The 20974-nt window shown below is 48.5% G+C and overlaps 1 protein-coding gene across 16 annotated transcripts in view; it reads left to right on the top strand.

The window, feature by feature from the left end:
• The window catches only part of LOC111842589 (SRY-box transcription factor 6), a 154969-nt gene that overhangs the window by 83873 nt on the left and 50122 nt on the right, over nt 1-20974 (top strand). For all 16 annotated transcript variants that reach the window (XM_072698154.1, XM_072698165.1, XM_072698152.1 and 13 more), the window contains 2 exons: nt 9030-9202; nt 12443-12511. In XM_072698154.1, the coding sequence (XP_072554255.1) occupies nt 9030-9202; nt 12443-12511 (242 nt within the window). The remainder of the gene's footprint in view (nt 1-9029; nt 9203-12442; nt 12512-20974) is intronic.

The raw sequence follows: 20974 nt of genomic DNA, 5'->3' as shown, positions 1-20974 counted from the left end.
TCAACTGGTCTCTAAAAAAAATTCAGTATCAGTAATATGGAACTTGTTTGGAATTTCCAAAACCAACACAGTGCAATCAAGAGCCAACTGCAAAATGTGGGTGGCAGCACGACAAACCTCTTTCACCACTCAAAAGAGTGTGTTGACAGTCAGGCAGCGAGGGGAATCTACATGAGTGCATCAGCTGCTGCAACCACACAGGAAAAGAATCGTGATAAGATCGTAGATTGTTATCCTGCCTGAAAAAAATCGTGATATATTTGCCATATCGCCCAGCCCTAAATTCACACATTTATGGGCTCCTGTGAAGTGTTGGGCTGCCACAATCTGAAAGGGTATCCATGCCCCTCTGGGGGGGGGACATATACCCCTTCCCATGAATGGCATTAAGTAACTTTGTTTTACTTCAAGACCCCTGTCAGCCCACTCTGTCCCTGGTTCATGGCGTTGCAGCGAGTGGGGTCGGAAATGCCCGGAAGAGCCCTTCGCTCTGAAATCACAGGAAGCCCTGATGCTGGGCTGTGGTCTCACCCGCCCATGGAGGAATGCACCCCCCCCCCCCAAACACGTGTCTGGACGCGCCCCAGCAATAGCAGCAGCTTCTATAGGCAACACCGCGCGCTGGAGAGAATAACTCATTATACTAATGTAACATTACGCTGTGCACAATGCAGAACCTTACAAAGCCATGTACGCTGATCGGTGTGTAAACAGGAAGGAGCTGGGAAGAGGATCAGACCTGTTTGTCCTGGTTTATTATAAAACATTGTCTGTAGAGGCAGCATGTTTCATGTGAAAACCTGATCCTGTGGGGCAGTATGAGCATTTTTTTAAAAGGGGCGGGGCAGCATAGGGCATTGTGAGGGATTGTTGGCGGATCGCAGTGGAACGTTCCGGAACGCTCTGCCCACGCGCTTGAGCAGGTGCCTGACTGTCTTCATACCCGTGTTTAGCTGTCACTCAGAAGAGACCCCCCCCCCCCATGCACATGGAGCTCAATAAGACAGTAGAAGATCCAGGCATCGAGGGACTGTGAGGGCCTGGCATCCCCTGATGGCGAAGGCCAGCGCTCTCGGGAAGGGGGGCTGCATGTGCTTAGAACCAGGGTAATCGCCGGCCCATTCATTGGGAAAAATCCAACGCGGGGGCAGGATTTTTCAGGGATACCCCAGATAATATCCCAGCGCCTTGACCTCATTTAGAAGGTCCTCCAGTGCGAGATGTGTGCAGATCCCGATCTGTAGATGAGATGCGGCGGATGGCGGCGTTTGTGCCATGCCTCGCGGCAGTGAGCACGATCTTGAAAGGCTGGCTGTCGACGGGAGCGATCCAGGCCGGGGATTCCCAGAATAATATCACGGCATCTCCGCCTGGATGCTGAAAAGGTGCGGAGGCCAGAGAATTAGTGTGTTATGCGAAGTGTAAATTCTGTCGGAAAGTAAATGCAGGCTTGTGGATGGGGGTGGGGGTGGTTCTAGAGAAAAAGCTGTGGGGTACTGTGTCACGGCCTGCATTGAACACCTTCATTCACAGTCCTTTCTGGTCTTTGGTTCTTATCCTCACCCCCCCCCCCCCCCCCAAATGAATGACCCATTCTAATTCACGACTAACAGTCCAGTGTCCCCCTAACCCCCCCCCACCTCCCAAAATAGCTGAGCGTTTCCTCAGGAAAATTAAAAAAAAACCTCTGCTCCTGCAAATGGGAACACACACCGCATTCAGCACCTCACATGGCTCATAACCCCCCCCCCCACCCCCAAGCATTGTGGCCCCGCGTAGAAAATGGTCGCTCCGAGTCGCCATCGGAAGCGGTCAAGCCCCCGTGTGGTCGGTAATCAATTATGGGCCGTGCGGCAGGAGGCGGCGGCAGGTTTTGTGCTGCGAGGGCCCTGCGGTTCGCTGATAAGGCCAAGCCGCTTAGTATGGGGCGCTGGGGGCAGTGGCGGGCCGGCGAGGGGGGGGGTCCGGCGGGGTGGGGGGGGGGGGGGTGTCCGGCCGTGGGGTCTGGCCACGGCTCATTTGGGACCTGGTCATACCTGGACTGGCCTCCGGGGCGGTTGCTGCGGAGACAAGCCACGTATGCGTGTGCCTCAGACGGCCCACTGCTGGAAAATGTGATTATTCTATTTAATTGTGTAAAAAAGAAACCAGTGGGGGCGCCGGAGGCGGCTGCGGAGTCAAACATTGAAATGGAACATGGAAGTATTTGTTCATACTGATGTGTTTTTGCCCCAAAAGCTATAATATGATAAAGTGGTGTGTATTCACTTAACGTACTGGTGGATTCCATGAGCATGTTGCCCCCCCCCCCCCCCCATATGTCCTTTTGTCCCAGGCACCTTTCAATAATTGCAATTCTTTGGGTGCTACGTGGCCCCTGGCCTGTGACAAACGAGCACTTCAACTAATCAGGCAATTTCCACAGCCAACAGCGTGGTCACTGTCCGCCTCTGGGGGGTCACAACGTGGAGGCAACATACAAAGCCATTTACGTCTACTTTATCGTGAACCCCCTCCCCCCAAAAAAAAGATAAGCCAAACATAAAGTCCCTCGATTTCTGATGTGTTTCTTCATCAATGACCTGTTTTCTCCAAACTCTCGGACAAAGCACAAGTTACGAGCTGCCAGTTTTTCGCTCTGGAAGGTGTCGCCGCAATCGGCACTGCTTCCTTTCCTAATTAGGGTGTTGGAATTAGGATTTTTTTGCCGTGGCTTGTGGCAGAGAGGGGGCTCCTTGTGTCCAGACACCCCCCTACATTTGCCAGCCCTGCTTGTGGAGCAGGGCTTATTTCAGCGCCCCCCCCCCCCCCCCCACCCTTGTGCTGGCAGGGAGGTACAGGTAGTGCTATACTGGGAAATGACTGAGGTCTTATATGTCCAGTGATTTCACTGTGGGATCTATTCATAAGCTAAAAAATATTGTATCTTCTGTTACATATTGTGTGTGCATCAGAACTTAGCTTAGTAATATTTTTGGAAAAAGTTTCCTTCATCACAGACCAGTCACAGGCATGTATCGTCCTTTCCCCTCTGAGACTCGCTCTGTAATTAAATACCTCCTCACAGCTGTGTACCACTGCTGAAGGTCGAGCTAAACAGGCGGAGCTGTTCGGTACTCCGGCATGCCGGATCTCCAAGTGCGGCCGGTCCTGGACTCCCGGGGCGGTTCCTCGCTGACCCGGTGCCGAAAGCGGCTTGCCCTCACCTTCCTTTCCCTTTCAGGACTCGTCGTGGTGATAGCGAGGCCTTGAATGTGGGTGAGATACAGCCCTGGTCTTCCATCAGGGACACCGGCTGGCATTTTTCAGATGAAAACAGGAAGGGGTCAGGGGGTCAAGGCGTGAGCGCACGTGCCACGGGCAGAGAATGGAGGCTTTGCAGCGGAGCGGCTGGCCTGCCCCCCCTAAGGTTAACTCTTTGTTGCTATCTGTATCCTTCAGGACCTGTTTTCTGCAGCTGCCACGGAAACAAGTGATGACTTTGTTGTGCCTGCCTTTCTTCAGGGCTAATTGGATGTTAATTAAAATGTTTTATGTGGCTCTGACTTGGTGGCAACGAGCCCCGGCTTGGCTTGGGTCACGCCAACCCCCCAGAGCCCTTATTTGGGCTCAGGTATGAGTTGTACAGAACTTCACGTTTTACTTGAATCACAACCCAGCCTCCGAATTGATTTATTCCTCGAGGTGAAGGACTATTAGCTTCCACTGGTGAGAATTGGAGTTTCATTTTCTTTAAAAATGCGCTGATACCGAACTCTCAGCTGTGCCCGTCCTGACCAGCATCAGCTCAGCAGTTGGGCAAAAACGTTTAAGCACACGGATGCGGAAAGCGTGTGGGAGTATGCCTGCGAAAGGTCTCCTGAGGCAAGGAGGACAGAGCCTGCATCTACTGCATGGCGTGTCAGAAATGCAGCCATGCATCCTTATTAGCATATGATAATTGACCTAATGGCATGTGATTGCATCCACAGGCTGTGCTGTACTTTTTGGAGGGGGGACAGGAAATATTCAGTTCTGGTCATGAACGCTGTGTATTTTCCTCTCTGTTGGATGGGATGGGATGGGGGGGGGGGGGGGGGCGGTTGGCAGAAAGCTGTGTCTATTCACATTCCATTCTGACGCTTAAACAATTAATGATTCACAGCCCCCCCCCCCCCCCAAGCTAACGTGCGCTAAAAGAGACCTGTCCATGCCTGTTAATGATATTCTGTCGCCGGGATCAGCGAGGGTTTATAGCGTGTCACACGCCGGAGGCAGGAACTAAGCGGAACAGCTGTTCCAGCAACCCAGGGGCCGGGAAGCGCGTTCCGGGTCGCCCAGAGCAGCTCCGCCATTCCGCACATTTTTTTTGAATTTGTGGAAACTCTCGTGGCCATATTTACTGAGCGAAGACAGCGGCACACGAGCAATCTGAGGGCCTAAAAGTGATCTCACATGGCCGATCTCACTCTCTGTTTGGTTTTGCACGTCATAGAAGTTTCTGGTGGATAATTACATTTTTACCATTTTTGTGGTGCTTGGAGCCCAAATGTTTCAGTGGAATAATTCCGTCTTTCCTAAACTCCCACATTCCCATGTGGATCCAGATAACAGTCGACACAATAAGACTATCCTGAAAGCGGAGTTATCTGTGAACCGGATGCATTTTCGGGAAAACGGAGAGGGAGCATGCATTTCCACTGCACATGTAACTGCGCCGCACGCCGGCTGAATGCTGATCGTTTTGTCTGCAAAGGTGTCTGCGTGTCATTCTCGCAGCGCCATTCCCACAGTAGCCTGCTGGCACTGATGAAACTAGCAAGGGATGGGGGAATGTCAGAGGTGTAAGTGCTCTATGTTTGGGGGCCCTGGCTCTGTGTGTATGTGTGTGTGTGCACGTGCGGCATGTCACGGTGCGCACCTTTCCCAGGCCGGAGAGGGACCTCCAGTCTGGACAGAGCAGTGGAGAGGTGCCCACATTCGGCACAATCGGCGCATTTACAGAAGTCTTAATTTCCTTGGGATAGACCGGCAGCATGAGGGAGCTTCCAGGACGGCCGAGCCATGCGGAAACAAAGGCATTCCAGTGTCCTCGGCGTCAAAAAAGTCATTCAGGACGCGGCAATAATGGTTCAGCTGTCCTAAGCAAAGGCATCGCAGAGAATAGGCTACTTTGTGACTCTTTTTTTCTTCCACCCCCCCTTCCTTTTTCTTTCACTCAAATCTTTTATTTGCGTTATTCACTCCAAACTCTTCAAAGTAACAAGCTGCCTCCTTTTCTCCAGTCTTGGACTTGGAACTGAAATTAGAGGATGCTTGATTGGGAAAATTTGGGGCGGGGGGTGTGGAAGCAGTGGGAGGTTCAGGGGGGAGTGGGGGGGTTGACTGAACAAATCACAACCCTACAAAGTGTCCTTTATTCGGGTAGCGACTACCCAACTGCCCCCCCCCCACCCCCACCCCCCTACTCCCCAGTTGTTTTCCTATTATTATTTATTTAGTTATTTACTTGGTTGATGTTTTGTTGCCCTGCCTGGTGACATTTAACAGGGGCCAGAATCAAAACAGCTAAATGCTAAATGTGGGCCCATGGCCTCAGATGTGGGCACATCACAGGCTGGGCGCCACGACTCCGGGGTCGCCGATCGGCTAGCCTAGGCTCTGCCGCACATCAAACAGGTTCTCCTCTCGGCCCAGCAGTGGCCCGTCACTCGCCTTTTAACCTTAAACTTTAAGGGGGTGGGGGCAGGCGACAGGCTATCCCTGCCATCGGAATGCTGTGTTCCGACGACCCGCCCCCTGAGCCGGCAGCACGGCGCTGACCGCGGACGTTTCAAAGACGGTGCACGATTGAATGGCGGGGGCAGAGGTTTTTCTATGTGGTAAAGCAGACCGGCAAGCAGTGGCAGCGAGGAATGTGCTGAACCGGCCCGAGGTGGCACACGTGGAGCGGCTAATCCGGCCCATTACGCAGTGTCAGTGCCGCGGATTATCTGTGCGCGCCAACTCCCGTGTGGAATTACCGCAATGGTGGGGGCTCTGCCTTCTTCACTGGGGAAGGTCTCGCTGGAAATTGTGCTAGAAAACCAGGATGAAATTATTTCCCTGGTCTGATGCTAAATGCACTCGCTGGTAGAAGAGCCGAGCTCAGCAGGAGAATGTGTAGCAAACAGCGGGGGCAGACGAGGGAACATGGGAGGGTCACCCTCTGCTCTCATTTAGTTGCGAGGGAAAAGCTTGACCACATACACATACACATGACATCACGTAGAATATATTTAAAAATATACATCTGGAGAGTAGGTAAAGTATGTAACTTCTGAATGGGCTCAGGTACAAAATCTTTGTACTGTTTAGCAAACTGTTTAGTGTACTACTCAGTGTACTATTTAGTGTACTACTCAGTGTGCTTCTGGGTGTTCTGTTTAATAAACTGATTGATTTACTGCTTAGTTTACTCTTTGGTGTTCCTTTCAGTACACTCTTTTGTTTACGCCGTTTTTGTTCTCTACAGATTGTTCCAAGTTCTGAGGGATTGAATGTGGGTTGTAGTTCTGAGACTTAGTGGTGATAACAGGTAATAAACGCAGTTAAGAGTGAGTTTCAGGCCTGACAACACATATCAGATACACTGTAGTGAAACACAGAGAGACAAGCTTACTTTTGAGGTAGATGCTGGACAGCCTGTGGTCTGTAACCAACAGTTTAGATTCATCTCTACGAAAGAGCTCAGGTTCATTCTCAGTGCATTTTCACACATGTTAAATGAAAGCTCAGCACATGCGTAGCTCCCAGGAGTTTATCAGAGAAACTGAATTCAGTCCAGGCTGCAGGTGCCAGTGTGATCCTCACCCCATCGATTCCACAATGTCCCCCCCAGGTCTTGCTGACATCAAAACAATGCACAGCCTGTTAGCATTCTGTCAGCGTGTCTCCTCCCAAACTCCCCCCAATCTCCCCTCCAGGCAGTCTCCCCCCCCTGGGCTAACTCCCCCTCCCCCAGGTGAACCCCCCCAGGTGAGCCCCACGCTCTGGGGTTTCCTCTGCGGGCGCTGATCACAGCAAAGCCCCTGTCGGACATGTGCAGCCACGATGACCCCGACTCCTGGCTGACCGCCCCCTCTCCATCCCCCCCGCCCTTTTATCTGAGCTTTTCATGGGAGCTGCGCCTGTGCGTCTATCTGTGTGCGTGTGCGCGCACGTATCAGCTGAATTTTATTGACACCTGTAATTCATAGGGTAAGCATATGGGGAAAAAAAACGTTCATCAGTTTAATCTGCTCATATCCAAGTGATCATTACCTGAATTACATATGAAGTGGTCATAAATATATTCAGTGAATATAAACCATATGTATCTGCAGTTAAATACAGTTTGATTCTACATATGAATTAAAGATACATTCTCCTGTTCTGTATATATCTAAAGCTGGGCTCCCTTACCTGTTGCATTATGTGGCTTTATGCTTGACTTGAGCTTCTGAAGTGCAGCCGACGTTATTGAGAATAATGTTGCCCTCAGCTCCTTCCATCCTCAACACTAAAACTGCACATTCTAATGCCGGACATCGAAGTTGGGAGCTGGTGTTGGTTCCTGATGCAAGTCAGCTGCTTACATATTGGTTGGGGGGGCACAGAGGTGAGGTTTCGCTACTCCTCAGTATTCACTGTCTTGTTTGACAGAACCTCTACCTGCTACTGTACATCCCCAACCGCAGTTAAGTCCAGTGGTTCCCCACCTCCCCATGCTGGTTCTAGGGTTGGGGGTGGGGGTGGGGGGGGGGTCCTCATAAGGGCTGCCCTTCATGGACACAGCCAGAGGTTAATAAAATCTGCCGGCGAACGTATCAATTTTACAGATAAGCCATTGAGTATGAGTGTGGCTGGGTGAATAAGGAGTCGATTGAGGCGTCGGAAAGCGGCGCACGGGGCCCCTGTGAAAGGCCGCTTTTAGGCCGCTTTCCAGTGGGATAAATGGAGAATGGCGGCTCTCTTCCACGGCGCCCGAGACCGGCCTGCCAGTAAATTGCCCTGAATGGGGCTGGAGGTTGACAGGCCCTATTGAGACAAACGGCCATCCTCGTCGGAGAGATGAAATAAATCAGGTGTTTAGTCGAATTAAAAGAGAGCGACTGCAGCACCCAGAGGAGGCCCGGGGGGGACTTGTGGCTGTGGGGGGGGGGGACTCCCAGGAAGGAATTTAATACCATCTCTGTGGCTAGCCTGGATCCAGCCAGTACCCCCCCCAGCTTGTTTCTACTCAAACAGGTTTTTTTTTTGGGGGGGGGGGGTGGTCAGTCGTAGAGGTCTCAATCAGTGGGAGAGTCCTTGGCTTTATTGCCCCCGCTTGGTGAAATCGTAGCTGTTGGGGGCTTGGGGTGTCCATGTCTGTGATATACCACAATGGGGGGGGGGTCATTGCCATTGCAGGACCCCCCCCCCCAACCCCCACCTTGTACTGTGCTGGTGTGACACCTGGCATTGCTATTGATGTGGCTGAGGATGGGGGCGGGGTTAGTGATTGGCTTTTATGGGGTGTGATAATGGGGGACTGATTTAAAATGACTTCCTTGACATGTATCACTGTACACGAAGGGGGGTATGCAGCCATATGTCCATCCACTGCTGGGGGGGACTAGAGCCTATGCCAGGCAGCACACAGCACAGGGTGGGGTACCCCCTGAATGGGACACCATTGGGGCATGAGCACATTCTCTGCCTCTCTCAGCTATGAGGAAGGAGGCGGGGGCAGGTCAGGAGGGGTTGGGGGGGGGGGGCACACCACAGTACCTCCAGGGCCTGGAGTGGCATGTGGACCAGTAGTTATTTCTATCAGGTTTTTGTGAATGTAACATTCAGAAGCGTTATCAGAGATTAATGTTTCTTTTTGCTGATTCAATGAAATGATTGCTGGGCTGAATAAAAAGGAAAACTACTTTTAAAAAGTAAAAAAAAAAAAAAGACGTAGCACACCTCTCCCTGCCCGTCCTGGGCAGTGGGCTGCAGTAGCCAGGCAGTGGCTGACGGTCCCCACCCCTTTACTCCGACAGGCACCCCGGAGAGCCTGGCGGAGAAGGAGCAGCAGCTCTCCACCATGATCACCCAGCTGATCGGCCTGCGGGAGCAGCTCCTGGCCGCCCACGACGAGCAGAAGAAGCTGGCCGCCTCGCAGATGGAGAAGCAGCGGCAGCAGATGGAGCTGGCCAGGCAGCAGCAGGAGCAGGTGAGCACGCGGCCCGCGCCCAGCCCCCCCCCGTCTGTCCACGTGTCTCTGTAAGGTCCTCTCTGTCCGTCCGTCTGTCTCTGGCCCCTCCCTCTCTGCTCACCCAGACACAAAGGTGCTCTGCGCACACACACACACACACACACACACACACAGACATATATATATATATAATATATATCACAGTGTTTCCCAACCCGGTCCTTGGGGACCCACAGACGGTCCATATTCTTGGTCCCTCCCAGTTCCCTGACAGTCCACATTTAAGGAGCTGGGAGGGAACAAAAATGTGGACTGTCTGTGGGCCCCTGAGGACTGGATTGGGAAGCACTGCATTATATCAGTTTCGGGAAAAAAATTGGCAAGTACTGAAAAGAATTATTAATCAAGAAGCACTTCTGCATGTGAACTACATACATTTATTAACATAAATATGCCTTACTATGGGTAGTACAGAGTAGAGTGTAAAGAGAAATATATGTTTGTCAGGTTGTCACAAGCTGAGCAGCCTGTACCCTTCAGTCCAATGAAAAAACATCACTAGTCTCTGGTAGTGTCCCTGCCTCTGTCTTGATTGAATAAGATCTCATTGGTGTAATATTTATGTTGTAAATATCTTTCCAGCCCAGGCCTGTTGACTGTAAAGAAAAATGTGTGTGTCCAAATTAGTGAATAAGGAGCTGTTTTGAAAAAATGCAGACAGTAAAAACCACAAGGAGAAAGCATAAATGATATTTCACCAGTAGTATTTAGTGCACTGATATTTTTACCTGCCTCCATGGTATTTCACTAACAGTATTTAGTGTACAGATATTTTTCCTGCCTCCATGATATTTCACTAGCATTTAGTGCACAGATATGTTTACCTGCCTCCATGATATTTCACATCCAGGTCACTGTATTTAGTGCACAGATATTTTTACCTGCCTCCGTATTTCACTAACTATTTAATGGGCACATATTTTTACTTGGCTCCATTATATTTCACTAACAGTATTTAGTCCACAGATATTTTTACTTGCCGCCATAATATTTCAGTAAATATACAGTGTACAGATATTTTCACCTGCCTTCATGATATTTCATATCCATGTCACTGTATTTTTACCTGCCTCCATATTTCACTAAATATTTAATGTATAGATATTTTACCTGCTTCTATGATATTTCACTAACAGTATTTAGTGTACAGATATTTTTACCTGCCTCCATAATATTTCAGCAAATATTTAGTATACAGATATTTCACCTGCCTCCATATTTCAGTAACTGCTCAATATATTTAGTACACAGATATTTTTTACCATCAACATTTCTGTTTTCCTTTGTCAGTCCAGTACTGCTTTATACTGCTTTTATTTTTATTGACTATTTTCTTTTCTCTTTCTCCGTGTATGAACTGATCCTTTCTTCAGAAGTTAACTGAAGAAATTAAAGCATTGTGTTATTTTAGACATTTATTATTGTGAAAATTTTCACTTGCTTGTTTTCAATTTGTGATTTTATTTCAGCTGAATCCAAATGTGTTTCAGTAATAGTTTTTCTTTAAACTACATTAATTCAAAATTTAAAATAGGGAAAAAAAACATGTAATTTGTAAGTGTTCAAATTCTTCAAATTTGAAAAGGCACAAAATTTTATGTCAAATTAAGACTGACATGGATCTGCATCTTTAATTCATTTTTTCATCATTATGAAGACTATTTCCATTAAATGTTTCCTTCAATGTTGTTATCCAATAAATTTTGTAATTAAATGTACATTATAACGAAGCCAGCACTAAAACCAGCAGCATATTTCAAACAAATGAGGCATACTGAACAAATCTGCAAATTAACACAATCTTTGAACTGCATTTATATCGCTGAACTGGTAAGGAAGGACGCATCCTAAAAATCACATTTTTATTGCTAACCCACCTAATTGGAATTTAATAACTCAACAGGGCAGGCTCTGCCAGAGTAGTTACAGGGAAATGGAGTCTCACTTTGCATACCTCAGATTAATGTGCGCTTTCGAAGGAAGTGACATCATTATTAGGATTATCCCTTTCGGTTAAACGGTGCATTATGGGAAGCAACAAACCACACGCTCCGATGGCTTTAATGAGCACTGATTGCAGATGTTGAATGCACTTTAATATTTGCCCACATTCATAGGGAGTGCATGCCTGCTTCTTTATGGAAAGACAGTGGCACACGGCAAAAAAAAAAGAAAAGGAAAAAAGGAAAAGTAAGAATATGGCTGAAGTTTAGATGTCATTTAGCCACCCAGACACGACAAAGTAATTAACTGTTGACACTCGTGAAGAAGCCAGCACAAATTAATCCTGACACATTTGCAGACGGGCGATATCTTACAGCGAACACTTTGTAATTATATTTGAAAATGAAAATTAAATGACACTTTAAACTAGGCTGTCATGCTCAGTGAGACAGGCGTACTGTCGGAAGGACCCGGTGAGAAACGCCCAGCGGGGCGTCCCTGTGTGCGCTTGAGGCAGCGGGGGTGGGGCGGCTGGACCAGCAGGGCCCGTGCAATCGCGATCCGCGGCCTCCGCTGTAAACACGCCGATCTCCCAAGCTTCTCTGGCACTCGAGACCCACCCCAGCTCAAGCGTTTCTGCTAGGAGCGTGACTCTCATTTTTGCAGGACTCTGGTGTCTTTGAGAGTCTGACGCTGCTACTCGACATTCCCCTCCCTCCCCCACAGGTCCTTCTAATGTGCCTCTGTCTCCATATCGCTAGTGGAATAGCCATCCGTCCCCCCCCCCCCCCACCAAAGCTCACCGCAGTCCTGCATTCTCCCTGATTACAGCGTCGTGCCATCGCACCTCAGATGCCCAGCGGTCATCTGCAGACGGGCCACAGTCCAAATACCCCCTGCGTTAAGTGGCCCGGTTTCCTAAAGACCTTAGAGACCCCCTATATGATGATAAAGCGGATTGCGTGATGTTAATCAGTCTCAAATAGAATCCACTTAACCGTAGCTCGTTTTCACGGGAAGTCATCAAAAATGTGCTGTGCCATAATTTTTAAGTGGGCATTGAAAATTAGCCTAAAAACAGATTGTTTTTTTCCCCTAACCCCTTAACTCAAGTTGTATGGGAAAACAGTGCCTGTTATCTCCCAGTCCAGAAACTGTCGTTGGTGAATCAGGGTCGTATCCACACTCTTTATTGCTGTCTTTTATTTTGAGCTCTTATATGTGACGACCCCCCCCCCCCCTTTTCATCTTTAGATTGCAAGACAGCAGCAGCAGCTTCTACAACAACAGCACAAAATCAACCTCCTGCAGCAGCAGATCCAGGTCAGTGAAGTGTGACGCCTCCCCCTGATCACCCACCCCCCCCGCAATCTTCCACGCGACCCACTTTCCATGGCCCTGTCACTACAGCAGCTTCAGGTGTGCTCAGGCCGATAGGCGTTGGCGTGGCAACACGAGGTCAACAGTAAAGAAAAAAGAAAAAAAAGAAATAAAAAACCAAAATGAAAAAACACCTACAGTTCCCCTCCCCGGCACATGATGCCTGCCGTCGTCGCTCAGGTTACGCGATAATTGGCTATTCGTAATTAGAAGGGGAATAATTATCACATCTTAATCAAAAAAAAGACAGGAATAACACCTTGGGAGCAGGAGGCGCTAAACACGTCGGGAGTGACGCCACGATGCGAGGGGGCCCGCGGAGTGGGACGTCACCGAGTGTCACCGTGCTTTTTGAACTATACTTCTAGCATTAAATGGACCCAAACTATAGGATTAAATGGCAGATGGAACAAATGTAAAAAATAAAAGCGACCTAGCCTATGACCATAAAAACCACTACTAGTGGCCTAATGGTTAATGAAGCTCACTTGTAATTGAACGATTGCAGGTTCAAATCCCAGATCAGCAAGGCACCACTGAGGTACCCTGAGCAAGGTACCGCCCCCAAGCTCTGCTCCCCAGGTGCTGAATTAGCTGCCCCCTGCTATGTCACCATGTCACATATGGGTTAAATACCAAGGACACATTTTGTTGTTGTGCTATGGTGTGTCAACAAAGGCTATTAATCACTTTCACTTTAAAGTACTCATACTTATGACTAAGGATTACAACAGATTTGAATTTTTTCCCCACATGGGTCATCTGTATGGCTTTTTTTGTTTTTAACCTCCCCAAGAAGTCTTTGTATTAATCCTCATAACTGCTGAGGCCTGCTTTGTGGGGCAGGCGAATACCCCGCCCGTGTACTTCGGACGCTGCAGCCGTGTGCCAGGCTGGTCAAGGTGGTCAGCACAGTCAGCGTGGTCAGGGCAGCCTGACACAGTGGCCGGTATAGACCCCTCCTCCGGGCTGCCCCCCCAGCCCTGCCCAGCAGGTGGGCGTACATCATCTTACCAGAAGACCTGAGGCTATGCTAGATGCCAAATGCTACTGCATGTCACTAGAGGCCCCAGGAGTCCTTTTCTCACCATTTAAAAAAGCCTCTCTACTTCTGGCAGGTGACAAACAAGCTGAACATAAAATCACTTTGGTTCCCTTGTGTTTGCCCCCTTGGGAGTCTGAGGAACCTCCCCTGCCGTGCTTGGCCAGTTCCTCAATGCCAAGGTTTTGCTCGTAGCTCAATTTGGCCAGCAGATGGCATATTGGTTAAGGATGGGGTTGATTACGGATACAAGTAATGGAGATGTCACCGAATGTGAACATAAGCAGCCAGACCAGTTAATAAATGCACCGGACGCTGCAGGAGCCAGGCCAAAGTGAGGCGGCCTTGGCAGGTTACTGGTTACGGGGGGTGCTGAGCCCTCCCAGTTAAACTAAAGAGCCCGCATGTTCCCCCATCTGCTTCTTCCCATTTCCAGGCCGCCCTTTTACATTCACTTACCATACAATAATCGCAATGTTTCCATGCGAACATTAGACTGCAGTCGTGCTCAATTAAAAGGAAAATTTCGGTTTTTTTGACAGATTGTCAGAAGTTAATCATAAAATCTGATCATCTTAAATATTTCTGTTTAAAGTATTTTTTTTTTAGCTCTCGGCTGTTTTGCAATATTACTTTTTAGTGGTGTGACCTATTTCTGTGGTTCTGTTTGTCTCGGGTAGCTGGGTCATCGGTGAGCCACAAGAGATGGGGATGTGTTTTTGGATGGTTTAAAGTTGCTTACACCTAGCCTTCAAGAACATTTAATAAATTAGTGTTTAAGAAAATATTATCCGAAAGTATACACATAATGTCTCTTTTTCAAACAACGTTGAGTGTTCTTTAAACATCAGCCCACTGGGTGTTTTATCCTTGTGGTCATGTCTGATTTTCTTTACAGTAACAAAGCATTAAAATATTTCAGCTGTGATTAGAATGTTTTTGATTATTTTCAATAAAGTGATTTTTAAATCTCTCATTTATCTGCTCTGATTTAATTGTACAAGGTCATAGATAATATTTCACTTCATTCTTCAGTGGTGGATACGGGAGCTATAGAAGGATGTCTTCTGGGTCACGTTAGGTCCATTTTGTTTGATGGTGGGTCCCTGTCCACCTAGAGCTCACTGCAAAACAGCCGCGTTACCCTTTTCCCAGGTGCCACCTCCCTCGCCAAGCTTCCCCTCAGTCCCAGGGGCTGGTTGTAGATGGATAACATGATGGAAAACATGTTACCTTTGGATTTGCCTGATTCAGCATCATCTCTGCATTTTTTACTTGACTGGCAGGGCCAAATATTTATGCGAGTTTTTTTCCCCTATGAAAATGTAATGTCAATTTGTGCTGAAAACCAGCTGTTGAGGACAGATCTCTCACACCTTTTCCTAAACGCTTGGCGTCACATTCAAAAGCAGCTCATGGAATAACGCCGCACCAGCCAGGATAAACAGATCATTTCTATTAAAACAGTGACGTGTCCAGCTGCAAAGACGTTTGTACGCTTTTCTTTCCTTCTTTGGAAAACACTTAACCTTTTTTTTATACCTCTTAAATATAAATGTGGATTTTTTTTTATTCTGAATTAAATTACATTCTTTGTGTCTAAACACTTTCTGCTGCCTGAATACCATGGATGTAAATATTTTCTGGCGGCTCTTGTCGCATCCATGACTCATTCGTGGCGTGTTTTAATGAGGTTGCTCGCCTGTGTTAATAAACAACATCCTCGAGTTCATTAAAGCTCCAAACAAGCATTGGTCGTTTTGCTCGACCTGCCTCTGGACTCGATTATCCTGCTTTGTTGTATGTCAAATATGCAGCGTCACAACCCAATAAGAAATTGCCATACTACCATTTTGGCTGGTGCACCAGCTTCAGTTCTTTCTTTCTTTCTGATCATCACTCATTGTTATTGACATAAATTCGGAAACCTACAGGTGCTTATAAAGACGCTGGATGGTACCCAAATACACACAGATGCAGCTTGCATGCCTTTGAAGGAACGTGGGAGGTATGGAGAGCAGCATAGGAGGACTGGCTACTCAGTTTAGAGGGCAGCTTTGAACGGATTTCTTTGCCATTGCTCCCCTTTTATGGTCTTTTTCTTCAGACAGGGAGGGGTGCAGGGGGATTGAAGCATTGTCTGTCAGGATTACAACGTCACTTGTTTTAAAATGCCAGATGTTTTGATCGCTGTATTAGGAGCTTATCAGGAGCTTTGGCTCGAAGGGTTTTTTACGCACCTCCCTTTCTTATCCGCTCTCCGCCTTCCCTCGCCGAATCCCGTACGGCGTGTGGCTGATTCCATCCGGTCTGGGATTACTGCCGCGTGACTCAAGCGTGAACTTAAACACCATTAGGGAGTGAAAGAACGGCCCTCACAATTAGCCGCGAATGCCGGAGTGGATCTGATCTGCGGCGGGATGGAAGGGCCAGCTCGCATAGGACGGGCGCAAAGCCGTCACCTTTTAATGGGCCCCGAAACAGGCGTCAAGCGAGGGCCCGGCTTTGGCTCGGTTAGTTTCCTCTCAGGCTGTCCAGAACGATGGAAGCTCAGATAAGCCCCGTCCTGAAAGGTCTCCCCCACCACCACCATTACAGCTACTCTTTAAATTTCCCCCAGTGCCAGTAAGCCTGGCTTATTGCAGCGCTGCGGTGGCCTGTAGCTCTGCCGTTACAGATTTTCCCAGAGGGGGAAAGGGGGGGGGGGGCACGTGCGAGCAACATGAGCAGCAGTCTATGAAATGAGCCGCGAGTTAATAAAACGGCCCTGCCGCCGCGTCGATGCCCAAATGTTATCACACATGTGCGAAGGGCTGATTTCTCAACGCGTTTCAAATTCAGTGTGTTTTTTTCCGGAGAACAGGAAGAATAAAAAAATGGTGTCTTAGTATAGAGCTAGGCTTTTCCTCTAAGAATAACTGGGAATGAATGTTTGTTTCTTGTAGTTTACAGCAGTGCTTAAAGTGGGGGAAAACAGGTGCCGGTACTCCCCTTGATATTCAGTACCAGGAGCCAGTATTCCCGTTATTATTCAGTTCCAGCTGCCGGCAGTCCCCTTTTATTCAGTACCAGGAGCCAGTACTCCCCTTGTTATTCAGTACCAGGAGCCAGTACTCCCCTTATTATTCAGTACCAGGAGCCAGTACTCCCCTTATTATTCAGTTCCAGCTGCCGGTACTCCCCTTGTTATTCAGTACCAGGAGCCAGTACTCCCCTTATTATTCAGTTCCAACTGCCGGTACTCCCCTTGTTATTCAGTACCAGGAGCCAGTACTCCCCTTATTATTCAGTTCCAGCTGCCGGCAGTCCCCTTTTATTCAGTACCAGGAGCCAGTACTCCCCTTATTATTCAGTTCCAGGAGCCAGTGCTCCCCTTGTTATTCAGTTCCAGCTGCCGGTACTCCCCTTGTTATTCAGTTCCAGCTGCCGGCAGTCCCCTCTTATTCAGTACCAGGAGCCAGTACTCCCCTTATTATTCAGTTCCAACTGCCGGTACTCCCCTTGTTATTCAGTACCAGGAGCCAGTACTCCCCTTGTTATTCAGTACCAGGAGCCAGTACTCCCCTTATTATTCAGTTCCAGCTGCCGGTACTCCCCTTGTTATTCAGTACCAGGAGCCAGTACTCCCCTTATTATTCAGTTCCAACTGCCGGTACTCCCCTTGTTATTCAGTACCAGGAGCCAGTACTCCCCTTATTATTCAGTTCCAGCTGCCGGCAGTCCCCTTTTATTCAGTACCAGGAGCCAGTACTCCCCTTATTATTCAGTTCCAGGAGCCAGTGCTCCCCTTGTTATTCAGTTCCAGCTGCCGGTACTCCCCTTGTTATTCAGTTCCAGCTGCCGGCAGTCCCCTTTTATTCAGTACCAGGAGCCAGTACTCCCCTTATTATTCAGTTCCAACTGCCGGTACTCCCCTTGTTATTCAGTACCAGGAGCCAGTACTCCCCTTGTTATTCAGTACCAGGAGCCAGTATTCCCCTTGTTATTCAGTTCCAGCTGCCGGCAGTCCCCTTTTATTCAGTACCAGGAGCCAGTACTCCCCTTATTATTCAGTTCCAACTGCCGGTACTCCCTTTGTTATTCAGTACCAGGAGCCAGTACTCCCCTTATTATTCAGTTCCAGCTGCCGGCAGTCCCCTTTTATTCAGTACCAGGAGCCAGTACTCCCCTTATTATTCAGTTCCAACTGCCGATACTCCCCTTGTTATTCAGTACCAGGAGCCAGTATTCCCCTTGTTATTCAGTTCCAGCTGCCGGCAGTCCCCTTTTATTCAGTACCAGGAGCCAGTACTCCCCTTATTATTCAGTTCCAACTGCCGGTACTCCCTTTGTTATTCAGTACCAGGAGCCAGTACTCCCCTTATTATTCAGTTCCAGCTGCCGGCAGTCCCCTTTTATTCAGTACCAGGAGCCAGTACTCCCCTTATTATTCAGTTCCAACTGCCGATACTCCCCTTGTTATTCAGTACCAGGAGCCAGTACTCCCCTTATTATTCAGTTCCAGCTGCCGGCAGTCCCCTTTTATTCAGTACCAGGAGCCAGTACTCCCCTTTTATTCAGTACCAGGTGCTGGTACTGCCCTTGTTATTCAGTACCAGGTGCCAGTTCTCGCCTTGTAATTCAATTCAGATCAGTTCAGATCAATTCAGTTCAGTTCAGTTCAATTTAATTCAATTCACATTAACCCTGCCCAAAGCCCCTAGTGAGCAAGCCAGTTGCATGTGCTGGTACTCCCCTTGTTATTCAGTATCAGGCGCAGGTGATCCCCTTTTTATTAAGTATCAGGCGCAGGTACTCCCCTTGTTATTCAGTACCAGGTGCCGGTACCCCCCTTGATATTCAGTACCAAGTGTTGGTACACCCCTTGATATTCAGTACCACATGCAAGTACTCCCCTTGTTATTCAGTACCAGATGCCAGTACTCCTCTTGTTATTCAGTACCAGATGCCAGTACTCCCCTTGTTATTCAATAACAGAAATGCCAGTACTCCCCTTGGAATTCAGTATCAGGTGTCGGTACTCCCCTTGGTATTCAGTACCAGTCTCAGGTAGTCCCCTTATTATTCAGCACCACGTGCCGGTACTCTCTGTTATTCAGTACCAGGTATGGTATTTCCCTTGTTATTCAGTACCAGATGCCAGTACTCCCCTTGTTATTCAATACCAGAGATGCCAGTACTCCCCTTGGTATTCAGTACCAGTCTCAGGTAGTTCCCTTGTTATTCAGCACCACGTGCCGGTACTCTCTGTTATTCAGTACCAGGTATGGTATTTCCCTTGTTATTCAGTACCAGATGCCAGTACTCCCCTTGGTATTCAGTACCAGTCTCAGGTAGTCCCCTTGTTATTCAGCACCACGTGCCGGTACTCTCTGTTATTCAGTACCAGGTATGGTATTTCCCTTGTTATTCAGTACCAGATGCCAGTACTCCCCTTGTTATTCAATACCAGAGATGCCAGTACTCCCCTTGGTATTCAGTACCAGTCTCAGGTAGTCCCCTTGTTATTCAGCACCACGTGCCGGTACTCTCTGTTATTCAGTACCAGGTATGGTATTTCCCTTGTTATTCAGTACCAGCAGATATTGCCAGTACTCTGAAGAGAAGAACAAAGAGGTTGTGGTACTGTGTACGGGTGAGTACTGACCCACTTCAAGCCCTGGTTTGGAGGAAGTGTGATGGCAGAGTATTTTTCTCCGCTTATCGTGTACAGGAAAGTTTTCTCCTTTTTTTGCCTCATTCCATTGTAACGTAGAAGTCCTTGTAGAATGAAACACTGAGCTTTGCTGGTTTGATTAAAGCTTGAGAGTTAGAGTTTGATTTCTGAGCTCGTCATCATTCAGCTTGGGATTTCACAGCTCCTGGCAGATCGGATAAGGGGGTTGGGTGGGTGGGGGGGGAGCATAGAGTATGACCATGGAGAAGAGGAGACGTATCCATGATGGAAGCCCCGGGTCAGCGAGAATTGAAGTCTGTCTTCAGTAAGATGGGACAAAAGGGTGCCCAGCTTAGTGTGACATGCATCCTTCCCAGGATTCATCAGCCAAGAACCTGGCATGACCGCATTGGAACCCTGGCATTTTGGTGGAGTACCTGTAGCGTAAACATTTCTGGACTTAGGCCGGCCTGTACGGTAGCGGTAAGATAGGAGCGGAATGGGGACACAGCTGGCCCTGGTGGAGTAAACATCGGATGCGGTTAATCAGCCGCTGTGCTCCTGCACATTACCCTCCTGCCAAAACACCCTGATTGTGCCTCCATCTTGCGACTAATGAGCTTCTCCTTTATTAGCCATGGCATTGTGATTGCGTGGTGCCCCGGTCTGATTCAGCGCCGCAATCCTGAGGAGGAGGAGGCGTTGCGGCGTGAACCGCGAAATAACGTCCCGCTAACGCTAATGCGTGGCACCCTGTTTTTATTTAAATTAACACTGATAGCTTACCAACAGATGTAGAATTATTACTTCTCATTGTCCGTAAGTACCGGGGGGGTGGATGAGGTGATTTATTGCTCCTGGGGGTAGTGCTGGTGGTAAACTAGCTTTGGATGCTTTTCCTTAAACTATGAGGCCCCAAACACACAGTACCCTCACTGGCCTGGTTCCAGTTATCAGTCCCAGATCTGCTTTCCTTCCCCCCACTTTGGGGTGGGGGCTCACTGCGGCCTGCCTCCTGCCTTCTGCGTACACACACACACCTTCCCTCCTGCCATCTCAGTGGTGCTCCTACTCACTACTTGGCTTGCTTGGCCGAACCCAAAGTGTTTTACATATCTAAGACTTGTTTTAAGTGTATTAGCACAGTAATACTATTCAGGCTAAATCTCGCTACATTCTGGGACAAGCTAACAAAGCTTAGATTAACAGGAATCCCCTAGGCTGGTACTGAGGGCCTTGGTGAGGTCATGTGCTGTTGGCCATCTTGTTCAATAACAAGACCGACTTTCCTGCCTGAACTGCAGCGGGCAAAGGCCACATGGGCAGGGAGTAGCTCAAAGGGATGAGACTCAGCTAACATGTGGTTTTAAATGGTGCGGAGTAACAACGGGGGGTGGGGGGCATTGCTTGGGGGGAGTTCAAAGGGGTTAAATAATAGCTGCCGACATATCCCAGATTAAAGATATGGTTTAATTATACAAAGGTCACCCCCCCACCACTTCCCACTGCTACTGTGCACACACTAGACGGACGGGCGACTGTAAAGGCAGCCGGCCCGCATTAGTGGCGCTGAAACACGGAAACCACGTCCATGTTTTTGTACTCTCTCTCGCGTGCATGTCTGTGTGTGCACGATGGCCTGCGGATTACATGATTTATTGGGTTTTGTACGCCGCCCCCTTGAAAGGCCCCTGTCTTTAAGAGATGA

Source organism: Paramormyrops kingsleyae, chromosome 13 (assembly GCF_048594095.1).
Source record: "Paramormyrops kingsleyae isolate MSU_618 chromosome 13, PKINGS_0.4, whole genome shotgun sequence".
Lineage (NCBI taxonomy): Eukaryota > Metazoa > Chordata > Actinopteri > Osteoglossiformes > Mormyridae > Paramormyrops > Paramormyrops kingsleyae.
The sequence above is the reverse complement of the archived record's forward strand: the minus strand, read 5'-3'. Positions and strand labels throughout refer to the sequence as shown.